The following is a 17,221-nucleotide window of genomic DNA, read 5'->3' on the forward strand; positions in this document are numbered from 1 at the left end:
CCCACCTGGTGTCCCAGGTCTAAATCAGTCCCTGATTAGAGCGGAATCACCCACCTGGTGTCCCAGGTCTAAATCAGTCCCTGAATAGAGGGGAATCACCCACCTGGTGTCCCAGGTCTAAATCAGTCCCTGATTAGAGGGGAATCACCAACCTGGTGTCCCAGGTCTAAATCAGTCCCTGAATAGAGGGGAACAATGAAAAAACCGCAGTGGAACTGGCTTGCAGCTCCAGAGTTGAGTTAGAGAGTTCTAGTCATTAAGTCATTTAGCAGACGCTCTTATCCAGAGCGACTTACAAATTGGTGCATTCACCTTATGACATCCAGTGGAACAGCCACTTTACAATAGTGCATCTAAATCTTTTAAGGGGGGGGGGGGGGGGGGTGGGGTCAGAAGGATTGCTTTATCCTATCCTAGGTATTCCTTAAAGAGGTGGGGTTTCAGGTGTCTCCGGAAGGTGGTGATTGACTCCGCTGTCCTGGCGTCGTGAGGGAGTTTGTTCCACCATTGGGGTGCCAGAGCAGCGAACAGTTTTGACTGGGCTGAGCGGGAACTGCTAGGGAACTGCAGTTCTAGGGAATAGGGTGCTGTTCCAGACACATCCAGTCAGTCTGGGCTACTGGGCCATGCTGTTGAGGCTGCTGTTGGATCCTCCCAGGCCGTTCTCGGTCTTCTGGAAACTCTTGACTGCACTGGGGACCTGCATGCCTGTACTGAGGCTCAGTCCTCCGCACCATACCTGGAAGAACACAATACATTAATACAAAACCTCTATCATAGTCCACCACATTATACCTGTAGATAACAAAACACACGTCATGACTGGCCTGCTCAGGTCAGGTTACTGTGGACCACAATCCTACAGCGAGATCTCTTACACCCACCAGAGGGGAAGAGATGGAGAGGTATGGAGATGGGGGGAGGTTATGACACCTCACGCCCACTGTAAAACTAAGGCAGCAGACAAAATTCCTTTTAACATATCAGACTAAGTGACCATGAGCTGCAGCCAAGGTCTAAGTGGTCAGGAAACCCAAAACGCAACACGAGGTTGAAGAAGACCTTTTAACAACCTATGGATGAGTAGCCGTATCTAAAGGGGGTGAATTCCAGCAGGACCACCATGTCACCGCTCTCCAAGGAATCGTGTGTCTACACTGTTTTCCTTCCCATGCTGGAACCATCCACACGGTTGATTAGCTCTCCTCCGAAGACCCGTTTTCAGGGCGAGGAAACAGACCACTAAGAGAAAGGACACTGACATCGTGAGGAGAAACGAGAGAGTTACACCCGGTAACCGAAGACGGACCGTCATCAGAGATGTCGGAATCCGGTCCAAGCTGAGACACCCCGTCGGAGACCTTCAACACGTAATTACATCATTCTATTCTGACCCATAAGAGCGGCAGTTCGGGGCAACGTTAGGGTTAAAATAAGCATAGTTGACAAATGCACCAAAGTGTGTTTTTCTCTCTCTCACTCTCTTTTAAAATCCCAATTTTGTGTAACACGTGTCATATTGTGTTGGTCCCCTAGGGACCTGTTTTATCGTGACCTATGGACCTGTGGTCTGGGACTGAACTAGCCTGTGACCTATGGACCTGTGGTCTGGGACTGAACTAGCCTGTGACCTACGGACCTGTGGTCTGGGACTGAACTAGCCTGTGACCTACGGACCTGTGGTCTGGGACTGAACTAGCCTGTGACCTACGGACCTGTGGTCTGGGACTGAACTAGCCTGTGACCTACGGACCTGTGGTCTGGGACTGAACTAGCCTGTGACCTACGGACCTGTGGTCTGAGACTGAACTAGCCTGTGACCTACGGACCTGTGGTCTGGGACTGAACTAGCCTGTGACCTACGGACCTGTGGTCTGGGACTGAACTAGCCTGTGACCTATGGACCTGTGGTCTGGGACTTATCCAGAGAGATGTACAGTTAGTGCATTCATCATCATGAGACAGAAAGGTGGGACAACCAGATACTAGTCACAGTAAGGACATTTCCTCAGCAATGTCAGCGCTAGTTAGAAAAGACAAGTACCAGTGTTGAGTTCAAGAAAGGCAGGACAAGTTCTCTGGTGTTCTCTAGGTTTTTATCTAGTTATCTAGGACAAGCAGGGGGTATACAGTACAGGTATGAGGGAGTGGCAGACAAGACAAGAATATCAACCAGAATACAGACAAAACTTACCATGAAGGCCGGTACTACAGGTTGGCTAAACTTAGCCTTGAACGTGTGGATCAACTGCTTCGTTTCAGCGTTGTAGAAGGACAGTTGTCCTGAGGAAGACCAAGAGAAAACAAAACAGAATTCAAACTATTGTATCCACGTCACGTCATGCACAGAGAGAGCACGATGTAAAGTGTTTTCTGGTACTCAGGAGAAAAGCCCAGTTTGTAATCACTTCCTGGGGAAGAGAGATTAAATTTAATATGGCCGTATCCGATGGCCTGTGTATACGTGTCACGGGTCGCCGGCGCCTGAGGGATATGGTATTCCACCCTGACTGACTGTAAAACACACCAATCTGTACCGCGTAGAACAATGAGGACCCGCATTGTAACTCAGTTGGTGAAAGTGTCAGTACAAGATACCACAGGTATAGCTGTATCAAATGTATGGATCAACAACGAGTCTTAGCTGCATCAAATGTATGGATCAACAACGAGTCCTAGCTGCATCAAATGTATGGATCAACAATGAGTCCTAGCTGCATCAAATGTATGGATCAACAACGAGTCCTAGCTGCATCAAATGTATGGATCAACAACGAGTCCTAGCTGCATCAAATGTATGGATCGACAACGAGTCCTAGCTGCATCAAATGTATGGATCAACAACGAGTCCTAGCTGCATCAAATGTATGGATCAACAACGAGTCCTAGCTGCATCAAATGTATGGATCAACAACGAGTCCTAGCTGCATCAAATGTATGGATCAACAACGAGTCCTAGCTGCATCAAATGTATGGATCAACAACGAGTCCTAGCTCCTAATACTTTAGCTGTGCGTGACTGAGCTTTCCTGCCGAAAAGTAACCAACTAAATAGTCCCCAAAGTGCAAACACCACCTATCTGCCATCTCAGGCACGCTAAAGCAAATACGCAAAAGTATCTGAAATATTTCAAATAATATTTGAAACCAGGTGTGGTCCCCATGTGTCTCTAACATAAACCCACCTGAGTCCAGGTCACAGAAGACTCCGATGCGATCCGGTACGGTGCCGTCCAGGCTCTTGGCCTTGTTGTTGTGCTTGGCAGCGAAGGAGGCCTGCAGCCAGTGGTTGATGTGGATACACCAGGTAGTGTTGGTCTTACCCAGCTGGTCAAACTTTCCCAGGTTCCTGTAGGAGACTCCAACACTGTAGGACTTACAGTCTTTCAGGGCTTTCACCTCCCAGTAGTGTTGACCACAGTCCATACTGGTATCACCTGGGGGGGGGGGGGGGGTGGACAGACATGGAGGCTTATCAATCCCTTGACAGACAGAGCAAACTACACAACTTGAATGTTGGTATCACGTGTGGGGGGGGGGGGGGGTCTGTTGGGGCGGTATGCTAATTGGAGTGGGTCTAGGGTTTCTGGTGTTGATGTGAGGCATGACCAGCCTTTTCCAAGCACTTCATGGCTACAGGCGTGAGTGCTATAAGGTTGGTAGCGTTTACCTACCTATCACAGCGATGTGTTAAATATTTATTATTTATTTGGTAAATATTTTTTAACTGCACTGTTGGTTAGGTGCTTGTAAGTAAGCATTTAACGGTAGGGTCTACACTTGTTGTATTCGGCACATGTGACAAATAATGTTTGATTTGATCCCATTTATTTATTTTTTTATCCTGAAACTCCCCAGTGCTTAACGATGACAAGCATTCCCATAACATGATGCAGCCACCACTATGCTTGAAAATATGGAGAGTGGTACTCAATAATGTGTTGGATTGGCTCCAAACATCACACTTTGTATTCAGGACAAAAAGTGAATTGCTTTGCCACATTTTTTGCAGTATTACTTTAGTGCCTTGTTGCAAACAGGATGCATGTTTTAGAATATTTTTTATATTCTGTATTTTTTCACTCTGTCAATTAGGTTAGTATTGTGGAGTAGCTACAATATTGTTGATCCATCCTCAGTTTTCTCCTATCACAGCCATTAAACTCTGTAACTGTTTTAAAGTCACCATTGTCCTCAAGGTGAAATCTCTGAGCAGTTTCCTTCCTCTCCGGAAACTGAGTTGGGAAGAAAGCATGTGTCTTTTTAGTGACTGGGTGTATTGATACACCATCCAAACTGTGGACCACAGAAGGTATTTGCACTGGTGACAGGCAACGCTGTGAACACGAAGGCTGCTTGGTCTAAAGTGGAGGAGTCCTACCCTCACATCACACCCATTGGCTGTGCTGCTCATGCATTTAATCTGCTCCTAAAGGACATCATGGCACTGAAAACAATGGATACACTATACAAGAGAGCCAAGGAAATGGTTAGGTATGTGAAGGGTCATCAAGTTATAGCAGCAATCTACCTCACCAAGCAAAGTGAGAAGAATAAGAGCACCACATTGAAGCTGCCCAGCAACACCCATTGGGTCGGTGTTGTCATCATGTTTGACAGTCTCCTGGAGGGGAAGGAGTCTCTCCAAGAAATGGCTATATCACAGTCTGCTGATATGGACAGCCTCATCAAGAGGATCCTCCTGGATGGTGTATTTTGGGAGAGAGTGGTAAGCAGCCTGAAACCTATAGCAGGGAGACAATGCCATCCTGTCTGATGTTCAGACTCTGTTTGCAGATGTAAGAGAAGAAATCCATACTGCCCACTTCACTGTTGCTCCAAGCAGAGGAAACTGCAGTTCTGAAATACATCAAAAAGCGTGAAGACTTCAGCCTGAAGCCCGTACACGCCGCAGCGTACATGTTGGACCCCAAGTATGCTGGCAAGAGCATCCTGTCGGCTGCAGAGATCAACAAGGCCTATGGTGTCATCACTACTGTGTCTCGCCACCTTGGCCTGGATGAGGACAAGGTTCTGGGCAGTCTGACGAAGTACACTTCCAAGCAAGGGCTTTGGGATGGAGATGCAATATGGCAGTGGTGCCAACATATCTCATCAGCCACCTGGTGGAAGGGACTTTGTGGATCTGAGGTTCTTTCCCCTGTACCTCCATCATCCTCCAAATCCCACCAACATCAGCCGCCTCAGAGCGCAACTGGTCCTTGTTTGGGAACACACCAAAACACGCAACAGGCTGACCAATACAAGGGTTGAAGAATTGTCTATCTGGGCGAATTTGAGGCTTTTTGAGCCTGACAATGAGCCATCCTCAACAAGGTTGGAAAGTGACAGTGAAGATGAGGCCTCAGAGTCTGATGTTCAAGAGGTGGATATTGAGGAGGTCCAGGGAGAAGACATGGAGTCTGATGTTCAAGAGGTGGACATTGAGGAGGTCCAGGGAGAAGACATGGAAGCCTGAGAGGAAGACAACCAAAGCTTTAGTTTCTAGACTATCATTTTACAGATCTGTTTAAAACGTTTTTGGGAGATGTGATGGATCATTGGGATCATTCAATATTCCCTTTCTTTTGTTGTTCAGTGAAATCATCCCATTTGAAGAGTCAACTCATTTAATCAAAGTTAAATTTGTAACTCAATTGTATTTTTTTTTTCTATTGGAAGGATTTAATCATTTGCAATTATGTCTACTTATGATAAGGTAAAAGGTTTATGTTTCCATAAATATATCCAATGCAAAAAACATCTACATTTAAATGGTATTAATATTACAATATGCATATATTTCCGTTAACGGAAAGTTTCCACCTCTGAACATTCCCCAAAATGTGCAACCCTAGTGGACACCGAGGAACTTATAGCTCTCGACCTACTCCACCACAGCGACATCGATGTGGTGGAGTTGGTCGCCCCTCCGTTTCCCTCCGTTTCCTGTAGTCCACGATTAGCTCCTTTGTGTTGCTGACGTTGAGGGGGAAGTTTTTTTGTCCTGGCACCATACTGCCAGGTCTCTGACCACTTCCCCCCTATAGGCTACCTCATCGTCGTGGGTGATCAGTCCTACCACCGTCGTGTCGTCAGCAAACTTGATGATGGTATTGGAGTCGTGAGTAAATAGGGAGTACAGGAGGGGACTAAGCACGCACCCCAGAGGGGCCCCTGTTTTGGATGTGTGCTGATGTGTTGTTACCTTCCCTCACCATCTGGGGGCGGCCTGTACCGGAAGTACAGGATCCAGTTGCAGAGGGAGGTGTTCAGTCTCAGGATCCTGAGCTTGGTGTTGAGCTTGGAAGACACTATGATGTTGAATGCTGAGCTGTAGTCAACGAACAGCATTCTCACATAGTGGATCTTCTTGTCCAGGTGGGAAAGGGCAGTGTGGAGTGCAATAGAGATTACATCATCTTTGGATCTGTTGCGGCGGTATGCTAATTGGAGTGGGTCTAGGGTTTCTGGTGTTGATGTGAGGCATGACCAGCCTTTTCTAAGCACTTCATGGCTACAGGCGTGAGTGCTATAAGGTTGGTAGCGTTTACCTACTTATCACAGCGATGTGTTAATGTTGTGTTTACCTACCTAGCAGTGTATAACTCTCCTGTGAACCTGTCTCTGCTACATTACTTTGTTTGCGCGCGCACGTTTACCTAGCACGGTGTAGGACTCTCCAGTGAACCGGTCTCTGCTTCCTCTGATGGCAGGCGACCGAGTCGTCAACGTTCTCTTGGGAGACGGAGTTCCACTTCTACAACCGAGAGGAAGGAAGGACATTACAACATAAAACACACACGTTACCCTAACGATGAGTATTACAGTACAACACACAGACGTTACCCTAACGATGAGTATTACAGTACAACACACAGACGTTACCCTAACGATGAGTATTACAGTACAACACACAGACGTTACCCTAACGATGAGTATTACAGTACAACACACAGACGTTACCCTAACGATGAGTATTACAGTACAACACACAGACGTTACCCTGACGATGAGTATTACAGTACAACAGACAAGACAGTAAAGTGAACAAGGATGCTGTGGAGAAGCCCATTTCCTTTCAGCTAGATATCCAGCTCCAAGGACCAGGAGTTTTCCCCTTTCAGCTAGATATCCAGCTCCAAGGACCAGGAGTTTTCCCCTTTCAGCTAGATATCCAGCTCCAAGGACCAGGAGTTTTCCCCTTTCAGCTAGATATCCAGCTCCAAGGACCAGGAGTTTTCCCCTTTCAGCTAGATATCCAGCTCCAAGGACCAGGAGTTTTCCCCTTTCAGCTAGATATCCAGCTCCAAGGACCAGGAGTTTTCCCCTTTCAGCTAGATATTCAGCTCCAAGGACCAGGAGTTTTCCCCTTTCAGCTAGATATTCAGCTCCAAGGACCAGGAGTTTTCCCCTTTCAGCTAGATATCCAGCTCCAAGGACCAGGAGTTTTCCCACAGATGGTAAACTATGAAGATAAACAACACCCCTTGCAGTATGAAGCGGATGAAGACGGTCTTCCAACGCACTCAAACCGTTTATTAGAACGCAAACAAACTGAAGCTTAGTGGTGATGGACACGAGCGGACGGGGTCGATGGACACGAGCGGACGGGGTCGATGGACACGAGCGGACGGGGTCGATGGACACGAGCGGACGGGGTCGATGGACACGAGCGGACGGGGTCGATGGACACGAGCGGACGGGGTCGATGGACACGAGCGGACGGGGTCGATAGACACATAGAAACACCATAGAAATGTGTTACAAATCATCTATAACCATATGTCATGCTTTATAAAGGGTTCATAACTGTCACATAACACACTGTCAAATATGATATAAACCTGTGCTTTATAAAGGGTGGCATAAGCACCGCTTAATAAAGGCCTTATTACATCATATTAAATTGAGGCTTCACAAAGCATCTATAACCCTGTGATGCATCTTGGTAGAGCATTGCAACACCAGGATAGCGGGTTCAATTCCAGGGACCACCCATACGTAGAAATGTATTCACGCATGACTGTAAGTCGATTTAGATAATATATCAAATTTAGCAGACGCTTTTATGTTACTGTAAAACATTTCTAGGATGGTCCAACCTCTTTCCCTCCTGGGTGCATGGACAATATTGGGCCTGACCTCAACTTCCCCCATAATGCTGTGCTGCAGGATGACACACTCTAAAGTGCAGTCACGTTGGTAGGGCCTTTAAAAAATATCCCCCCCCCCCCCCCCCAAATTCCGTTTTCTTGGTTTTCTTTTTCCAGGTTTCGGATTTCCCCCATTTTTTGGGGTTAGCGGCTTTTCTGTAGTGCAGGAGGAACACGTGTTGTGATTCGGGCGCCAATGGGACGGACAGAGTTAAAGGCCAGCAACCCTCCGTATTATTCAGAGCCCCATGAAATGACACCATATACACAGTCTACAGACCCTACTAGGTACTCTCCATTGGCACATATAATCGTTTTTTCCTGTACTTTGACCACAGTTTAAGGCCAGCACCTCTCCGTATTATTCAGAGCCCCATGAAATGACACCATATACACATTCTACAGACCCCACGGAGTATTAATACACATTCTACAGACCCCACGGAGTATTAATACACATTCTACAGACCCCACGGAGTATTAATACACATTCTACAGACCCCACGGAGTATTAATACACATTCTACAGACCCCACGGAGTATTAATACACATTCTACAGACCCCACGGAGTATTAATACACATTCTACAGACCCCACGGAGTATAAATACACATTCTACAGACCCCACGGAGTATAAATACACATTCTACAGACCCCACGGAGTATAAATACACATTCTACAGACCCCACGGAGTATTAATACACATTCTACAGACCCCACGGAGTATTAATACACATTCTACAGACCCCACGGAGTATTAATACACATTCTACAGACCCCACGGAGTATTAATACACATTCTACAGACCCCACGGAGTATTAATACACATTCTACAGACCCCACGGAGTATTAATACACATTCTACAGACCCCACGGAGTATTAATACACATTCTACAGACCCCACGGAGTATTAATACACATTCTACAGACCCCACGGAGTATTAATACACATTCTACAGACCCCACGGAGTATTAATACACATTCTACAGACCCCACGGAGTATTAATACACATTCTACAGACCCCACGGAGTATTAATACACATTCTACAGACCCCACGGAGTATTAATACACATTCTGCAGACCCCACGGAGTATTAATACACATTCTGCAGACCCCACGGAGTATTAATACACATTCTGCAGACCCCACGGAGTATTAATACACATTCTGCAGACCCCACGGAGTATTAATACACATTCTGCAGACCCCACGGAGTATTAATACACATTCTGCAGACCCCACGGAGTATTAATACACATTCTGCAGACCCCACGGAGTATTAATACACATTCTACAGACCCCACGGAGTATTAATACACATTCTACAGACCCCACGGAGTATTAATACACATTCTACAGACCCCACGGAGTATTAATACACATTCTACAGACCCCACGGAGTATTAATACACATTCTACAGACCCCACGGAGTATTAATACACATTCTACAGACCCCACGGAGTATTAATACACATTCTACAGACCCCACGGAGTATTAATACACATTCTACAGACCCCACGGAGTATTAATACACATTCTACAGACCCCACGGAGTATTAATACACATTCTACAGACCCCACGGAGTATTAATACACATTCTACAGACCCTACGGAGTATTCCCTACAATACTTTTGCTGCGGCGTGGAAAATAGTTTCTGCTCTAATCCAATATGTATTCCATATACAGTGATTCACATTGGGGGGCATTTCTTTAACATTGGAACATGTTTTAAAACCCCACATTTTAATGCAAGTCACATAAATATGAACACACTTGAATCATTGTTAATGGTTAGACCACTTTTCATATATCATGAATGGTTATTGACACTTTTCTACTATTACGTGGGTGCCTTTGATATATATTTTATTTTTAATTCTGAAATTCCGCGCCCCGGAAATACTTTTTTTTAGTGTTGCTGATCATGTGATGAGTTCGCAAATAAAAAATGCTCCACTTGTGCTGCCAGTGGAAAACAAGTCAACCTTTTTATTTATTGTAATTCATTTTAGTTTGTAGCATTTAAGTGTTGCGTTCTCTTACATAATGTAGCTACTTCAATAGTTATTTTAAATAACTTTGGTGGCTTCACAGCAGTGGCAGAACTAGAGTTCTATACATGGGGTTGCCAGGTCTACTTCAGGGGGTCCATAGACCATGACAGAACATTAGTGTGTAACCCTAACCTGGCATCTAAGGAGAGGTAAAATGTAAAATAATAACATTCGACATAGTGGGTTATACCACATTTATGAACCCTTTATAAAGCATGGCATACGGTTATAGATGCTTTGTAACACTTATGTAGCGCTTATGAAGGCATGAAGTCTTTATAAGCAGAACCTAATTTAAAACGGACTTAATTTTCTAGTTTTTTTTCTAAGAGAGCATTGTAATCGTGGCTGTGATCGTTGTTGTAATCGTGGCTGTGCTCGTTGTTGTAATCGTGGCTGTGATCGTTGTTGTAATCGTGGCTGTGATCGTTGTTGTAATCGTGGCTGTGATCGTTGTTGTAATCGTGGCTGCGATCGTTGTTGTAATCGTGGCTGTGATCGTTTTGTTTTTGTAAACATGATATGGAACGAATGAAAACCATGGATATTACAGCTAGTACACTAGAAATGTTACTCACCAAAACCATTTGTTGCAAGCAGGAAAAACGGGTAAAAACAAAATTAATGATGTGCTACTAACTACACATTGATTCTAACTACACATTGGTTCTAACTACACATTGGTTCTAACTACACATTGGTTCTAACTACACATTGGTTCTAACTACACATTGGTTCTGTCACAGAGATTGGTTGGCTGAAGGTAGAGGTTCATTTGATTTATTTTGCCACCATTTCTTTAGAAGGAGAGGGCGAAATAAGGAAAGGTTTTAAGAAAGAGAAACCGAGTTAAGGATGTCCTCTACAGATGGAGCTGCTCTCAGGACAGAATAAGATGTAATCATTTTCTTTGTTTGTGGGCGGCAACCATGTCCAGTTTAACCAAATCAAATGTGCAATGTGCAATGATTTGGACTAAATCAAGAGTTGGTAAAGAGATACCCTCTCCATCGAGTGAAGTTAGTCACACACAGAATCCACACAGATTCTCAATATCAAGCCATTTTCAGGAGGTTGATTCTCACAGACCTCAACGAGCAAAAAAAATCAACTTTGCTGAAAAGATCCGTAAACTGTTCACACAAAAACCTGGAAGGGACTTAATGAATAAAACATATGAGGGTTTTGGTTTGCTGGAGCGTACGAACACGACGTTACAGGTGGCCCAATGCTACATCCAGGTGGCCCAATGCTACATCCAGGTGGCCCAATGCTACATCCAGGTGGCCCAATGCTACATCCAGGTGGCCCAATGCTACATCCAGGTGGCCCAATGCTACATCCAGGTGGCCCAATGCTACATCCAGGTAGCCCAATGCTACATCCAGGTAGCCCAATGCTACATCCAGGTGGCCCAATGCTACATCCAGGTGGCCCAATGCTACATCCAGGTGGCCCAATGCTACATCCAGGTGGCCCAATGCTACATCCAGGTGGCCCAATGCTACATCCAGGTGGCCCAATGCTACATCCAGGTAGCCCAATGCTACATCCAGGTGGCCCAATGCTACATCCAGGTGGCCCAATGCCACAGGTTGCAGGTGGCCCAATGCCACAGGTTTGACAGCTAGATGTAGCCCGCTGGATGTAGCCAGCTGGATGTCGCCAGCTAGATGTCGCCAGCTGGATGTCGCCAGCTAGATGTCGCCAGCTAGATGTCGCCAGCTAGATGTCGCCAGCTAGATGTCGCCAGCTAGATGTCGCCAGCTGGATGTCGCCAGCTAGATGTAGCCAGCTGGATGTCGCCAACTGGATGTCGCCAGCTGGATGTAGCCAGCTGGATGTCGCCAGATGGATGTCGCCAGCTAGATGTCGCCAGCTGGATGTAGCCAGCTGGATGTCGCCAGCTGGATGTAGCCAGCTAGACGTAGCCAGCTAGACGTAGCCAGCTAGATGTAGCCAGCTAGATGTAGCCAGCTAGATGTAGCCAGCTAGATGTAGCCAGCTAGATGTAGCCAGCTAGATGTATTTAACTGGATGTAGCCAGCTAGATGTAGCCAGCTAGATGTAGCCAGCTGGATGTAGCCAGCTGGATGTAGCCAGCTAGATGTAGCCAGCTAGATGTAGCCAGCTAGATGTAGCCAGCTAGATGTAGCCAGCTAGATGTATTTAACTGGATGTAGCCAGCTAGATGTAGCCAGCTAGATGTAGCCAGCTAGATGTAGCCAGCTAGATGTAGCCAGCTAGATGTAGCCAGCTAGATGTATTTAACTGGATGTAGCCAGCTAGATGTAGCCAGCTGGATGTAGCCAGCTGGATGTAGCCAGCTGGATGTAGCCAGCTAGATGTAGCCAGCTAGATGTAGCCAGCTAGATGTAGCCAGCTAGATGTATTTAACTGGATGTAGCCAGCTAGATGTAGCCAACTGGATGTATTTAACTGCATGTAGCCAGCTGGATGTAGCCATCTGGATGTAGCCAGCTGGATGTAGCCAGCTGGATGTAGCCAGCTGGATGTAGCCAGCTGGATGTAGCCAGCTAGATGTAGCCAGCTGGATGTAGCCAGCTAGATGTATTTAACTGGATGTAGCCATCTGGATGTAGCCAGCTGCATGTAGCCATCTGGATGTAGCCAGCTAGATGTAGCCAGCTGGATGTAGCCAGCTAGATGTAGCCAGCTAGATGTAGCCAGCTGGATGTAGCCAGCTGGATGTAGCCAGCTGGATGTAGCCAGCTGGATGTAGCCAGCTAGATGTATTTAACTGGATGTAGCCAGCTAGATGTAGCCAGCTGCATGTAGCCATCTGGATGTAGCCAGCTAGATGTAGCCAGCTGGATGTAGCCAGCTGGATGTAGCCAGCTGGATGTATTTAACTGGATGTAGCCAGCTGGATGTAGCCAGCTGGATGTAGCCAGCTGCATGTAGCCAGCTGGATGTAGCCAGCTAGATGTATTTAACTGGATGTAGCCAGCTAGATGTAGCCAGCTAGATGTAGCCAGCTAGATGTAGCCAGCTAGATGTAGCCAGCTAGATGTATTTAACTGGATGTAGCCAGCTGGATGTAGCCAGCTGGATGTAGCCAGCTGGATGTAGCCAGCTGGATGTAGCCAGCTGGATGTAGCCAGCTGGATGTAGCCAGCTAGATGTAGCCCGCTAGATGTAGCCCGCTAGACGTAGCCCGCTAGACGTAGCCAGCTAGACGTAGCCAGCTAGACGTAGCCAGCTAGATGTAGCCAGCTAGATGTAGCCAGCTAGATGTAGCCAGCTAGATGTAGCCAGCTAGATGTAGCCAGCTAGATGTATTTAACTGGATGTAGCCAGCTAGATGTAGCCAGCTAGATGTAGCCAGCTGGATGTAGCCAGCTGGATGTAGCCAGCTAGATGTAGCCAGCTAGATGTAGCCAGCTAGATGTAGCCAGCTAGATGTAGCCAGCTAGATGTATTTAACTGGATGTAGCCAGCTAGATGTAGCCAGCTAGATGTAGCCAGCTGGATGTAGCCAGCTGGATGTAGCCAGCTAGATGTAGCCAGCTAGATGTAGCCAGCTAGATGTAGCCAGCTAGATGTAGCCAGCTAGATGTATTTAACTGGATGTAGCCAGCTAGATGTAGCCAGCTAGATGTAGCCAGCTAGATGTAGCCAGCTAGATGTAGCCAGCTAGATGTATTTAACTGGATGTAGCCAGCTAGATGTAGCCAGCTGGATGTAGCCAGCTGGATGTAGCCAGCTGGATGTAGCCAGCTAGATGTAGCCAGCTAGATGTAGCCAGCTAGATGTAGCCAGCTAGATGTATTTAACTGGATGTAGCCAGCTAGATGTAGCCAACTGGATGTATTTAACTGCATGTAGCCAGCTGGATGTAGCCATCTGGATGTAGCCAGCTGGATGTAGCCAGCTGGATGTAGCCAGCTGGATGTAGCCAGCTGGATGTAGCCAGCTGGATGTAGCCAGCTGGATGTAGCCAGCTAGATGTAGCCAGCTGGATGTAGCCAGCTAGATGTATTTAACTGGATGTAGCCATCTGGATGTAGCCAGCTGCATGTAGCCATCTGGATGTAGCCAGCTAGATGTAGCCAGCTGGATGTAGCCAGCTAGATGTAGCCAGCTGGATGTAGCCAGCTGGATGTAGCCAGCTGGATGTAGCCAGCTGGATGTAGCCAGCTGGATGTAGCCAGCTGGATGTATTTAACTGGATGTAGCCAGCTAGATGTAGCCAGCTGCATGTAGCCATCTGGATGTAGCCAGCTAGATGTAGCCAGCTGGATGTAGCCAGCTGGATGTAGCCAGCTGGATGTAGCCAGCTGGATGTATTTAACTGGATGTAGCCAGCTGGATGTAGCCAGCTGGATGTAGCCAGCTGCATGTAGCCAGCTGGATGTAGCCAGCTGGATGTAGCCAGCTAGATGTATTTAACTGGATGTAGCCAGCTAGATGTAGCCAGCTAGATGTAGCCAGCTAGATGTAGCCAGCTAGATGTAGCCAGCTAGATGTATTTAACTGGATGTAGCCAGCTGGATGTAGCCAGCTGGATGTAGCCAGCTGGATGTAGCCAGCTGGATGTAGCCAGCTGGATGTAGCCAGCTGGATGTAGCCAGCTGGATGTAGCCAGCTAGATGTAGCCAGCTAGATGTAGCCCGCTAGATGTAGCCCGCTAGGTGTAGCCCGCTAGGTGTAGCCCGCTAGGTGTAGCCCGCTAGATGTAGCCCGCTAGATGTAGCCCGCTGGATGTCGCCCTTTAAGACGGAGCCTGCAATTGTTTTTTCAAGATCCTCTTCTAAGAGTATCAACACTGCAGCTTGTAAAACTTCTATCACTTGAGGAAATGAGATCTCAACTTGGCAGACAGTGTCTGTAGTAACAACGCTGCAAGTGTACTGGCCTTTTGACCAATCAGATAAAGGGTGTCCTGTGGAAACACAGCCCATGAGAACTAAACAAAGAAGAATGTGGGAGAAATAGCAGTTGAATGGTAGCCTGGTCCCAGACCTGTGTGTGTGTCCTGTCACGCCAAAAAAAGTGACAATGACCATAGAAGTTGGAAAAGACGTCACACAGATCTAGGATCAGGCTATTTCAAAAGGGAGTTCTAAGTAAAATCAGGATTAGGTCCAATCCCAAATAGATCCCTAGACCCTAAATCCTATGTTGAGAGCTGAGAGGATTTGACAGGTGCAGTCAATATGGTAATAGCTCCTCCTTTCCCTCTGATAGGCTTAGTCGAAGTGTCTACACATTGCTTTATACCAATCAAATCCTCTCAGATCTCCATAAGTGCATAGGGCCTAGGGGTCCATTTGAGACACGTACTTGTTCCAGTTCAGTTCTCACCTGCCCTTGTTCTCCTTGCCCTTGACCTTGCTCTCCAGCCCCTTGCCCCCCTGGGGGTCCCACTCCACAGTCCTGTCCTCTACCTTCAGGTTCAGATGGGACGACGACGAGTCGAAACCGAAGTTAAACGCTGGGGAGGGAATCAAACAATCAACTAACCAAACACGAGATATAGCAGGCATTTTCTTATTTTTTGTTGCCGGGTAAAACACTTTGTTCAATTAACTTTATATCAATATTGGAATGACTACGTAATTAAGGATCCAAGACAATATCGTGCAACCATCTTACCTCTGGTGTCCAGGGTAACTAACCGCCCTACCTCTGGTGTCCAGGGTAACTAACCGCCCTACCTCTGGTGTCCAGGGTAACTAACCGCCCTACCTCTGGTGTCCAGGGTAACTAACCGTCCTACCTCTGGTGTCCAGGGTAACTAACCGTCCTACCTCTGGTGTCCAGGGTAACTAACCGTCCTACCTCTGGTGTCCAGGGTAACTAACCGTCCTACCTCTGGTGTCCAGGGTAACTAACCGTCCTACCTCTGGTGTCCAGGGTAACTAACCGTCCTACCTCTGGTGTCCAGGGTAACTAACCGTCCTACCTCTGGTGTCCAGGGTAACTAACCGTCCTACCTCTGGTGTCCAGGGTAACTAACCGTCCTACCTCTGGTGTCCAGGGTAACTAACCGTCCTACCTCTGGTGTCCAGGGTAACTAACCGTCCTACCTCTGGTGTCCAGGGTAACTAACCGTCCTACCTCTGGTGTCCAGGGTAACTAACCGTCCTACCTCTGGTGTCCAGGGTAACTAACCGTCCTACCTCTGGTGTCCAGGGTAACTAACCGTCCTACCTCTGGTGTCCAGGGTAACTAACCGTCCTACCTCTGGTGTCCAGGGTAACTAACCGTCCTACCTCTGGTGTCCAGGGTAACTAACCGTCCTACCTCTGGTGTCCAGGGTAACTAACCGTCCTACCTCTGGTGTCCAGGGTAACTAACCGTCCTACCTCTGGTGTCCAGGGTAACTAACCGTCCTACCTCTGGTGTCCAGGGTAACTAACCGTCCTACCTCTGGTGTCCAGGGTAACTAACCGTCCTACCTCTGGTGTCCAGGGTAACTAACCGTCCTACCTCTGGTGTCCAGGGTAACTAACCGTCCTACCTCTGGTGTCCAGGGTAACTAACCGTCCTACCTCTGGTGTCCAGGGTAACTAACCGTCCTACCTCTGGTGTCCAGGGTAACTAACCGTCCTACCTCTGGTGTCCAGGGTAACTAACCGTCCTACCTCTGGTGTCCAGGGTAACTAACCGTCCTACCTCTGGTGTCCAGGGTAACTAACCGTCCTACCTCTGGTGTCCAGGGTAACTAACCGTCCTACCTCTGGTTTCCAGGGTAACTAACCGTCCTACCTCTGGTTTCCAGGGTAACTAACCGTCCTACCTCTGGTTTCCAGGGTAACTAACCGTCCTACCTCTGGTTTCCAGGGTAACTAACCGTCCTACCTCTGGTTTCCAGGGTAACTAACCGTCCTACCTCTGGTTTCCAGGGTAACTAACCGTCCTACCTCTGGTTTCCAGGGTAACTGGATCCGAGTATTCTCCAGCTGCTGCCTTGTTGCATGCTCGTACCCGGAAGTTCATGAACTTGGAGTCAAACTTTAAACCTGGGGGATG

At 47.3% G+C, this 17,221-nt stretch overlaps 1 protein-coding gene across 4 annotated transcripts in view; it reads right to left on the reverse strand.

Moving 5' to 3' along the window:
• Nucleotides 1-372: 372 nt before the first annotated feature.
• Nucleotides 373-17,221, reverse strand: part of fsd1l (fibronectin type III and SPRY domain containing 1-like) — an 80,932-nt gene continuing 64,083 nt past the window's right edge. For 2 of the 4 annotated variants that reach the window (XM_055873633.1, XM_055873630.1), the window contains 6 exons: nucleotides 17,113-17,211; nucleotides 15,551-15,680; nucleotides 6,663-6,760; nucleotides 3,186-3,437; nucleotides 2,195-2,283; nucleotides 373-739 (listed from right to left, as the gene is read on the reverse strand). In XM_055873633.1, the coding sequence (XP_055729608.1) occupies nucleotides 617-739; nucleotides 2,195-2,283; nucleotides 3,186-3,437; nucleotides 6,663-6,760; nucleotides 15,551-15,680; nucleotides 17,113-17,211 (791 nt within the window). In that variant the 3' untranslated portion in view covers nucleotides 373-616. Of the gene's footprint in view, nucleotides 740-2,194; nucleotides 2,284-3,185; nucleotides 3,438-6,662; nucleotides 8,233-15,550; nucleotides 15,681-17,112; nucleotides 17,212-17,221 lie in introns of those variants that run through there. The other 2 variants (XM_055873632.1, XM_055873629.1) reach the window with 2 other exon arrangements.

Source organism: Salvelinus fontinalis, chromosome 21, assembly GCF_029448725.1.
Source record: "Salvelinus fontinalis isolate EN_2023a chromosome 21, ASM2944872v1, whole genome shotgun sequence".
Lineage (NCBI taxonomy): Eukaryota > Metazoa > Chordata > Actinopteri > Salmoniformes > Salmonidae > Salvelinus > Salvelinus fontinalis.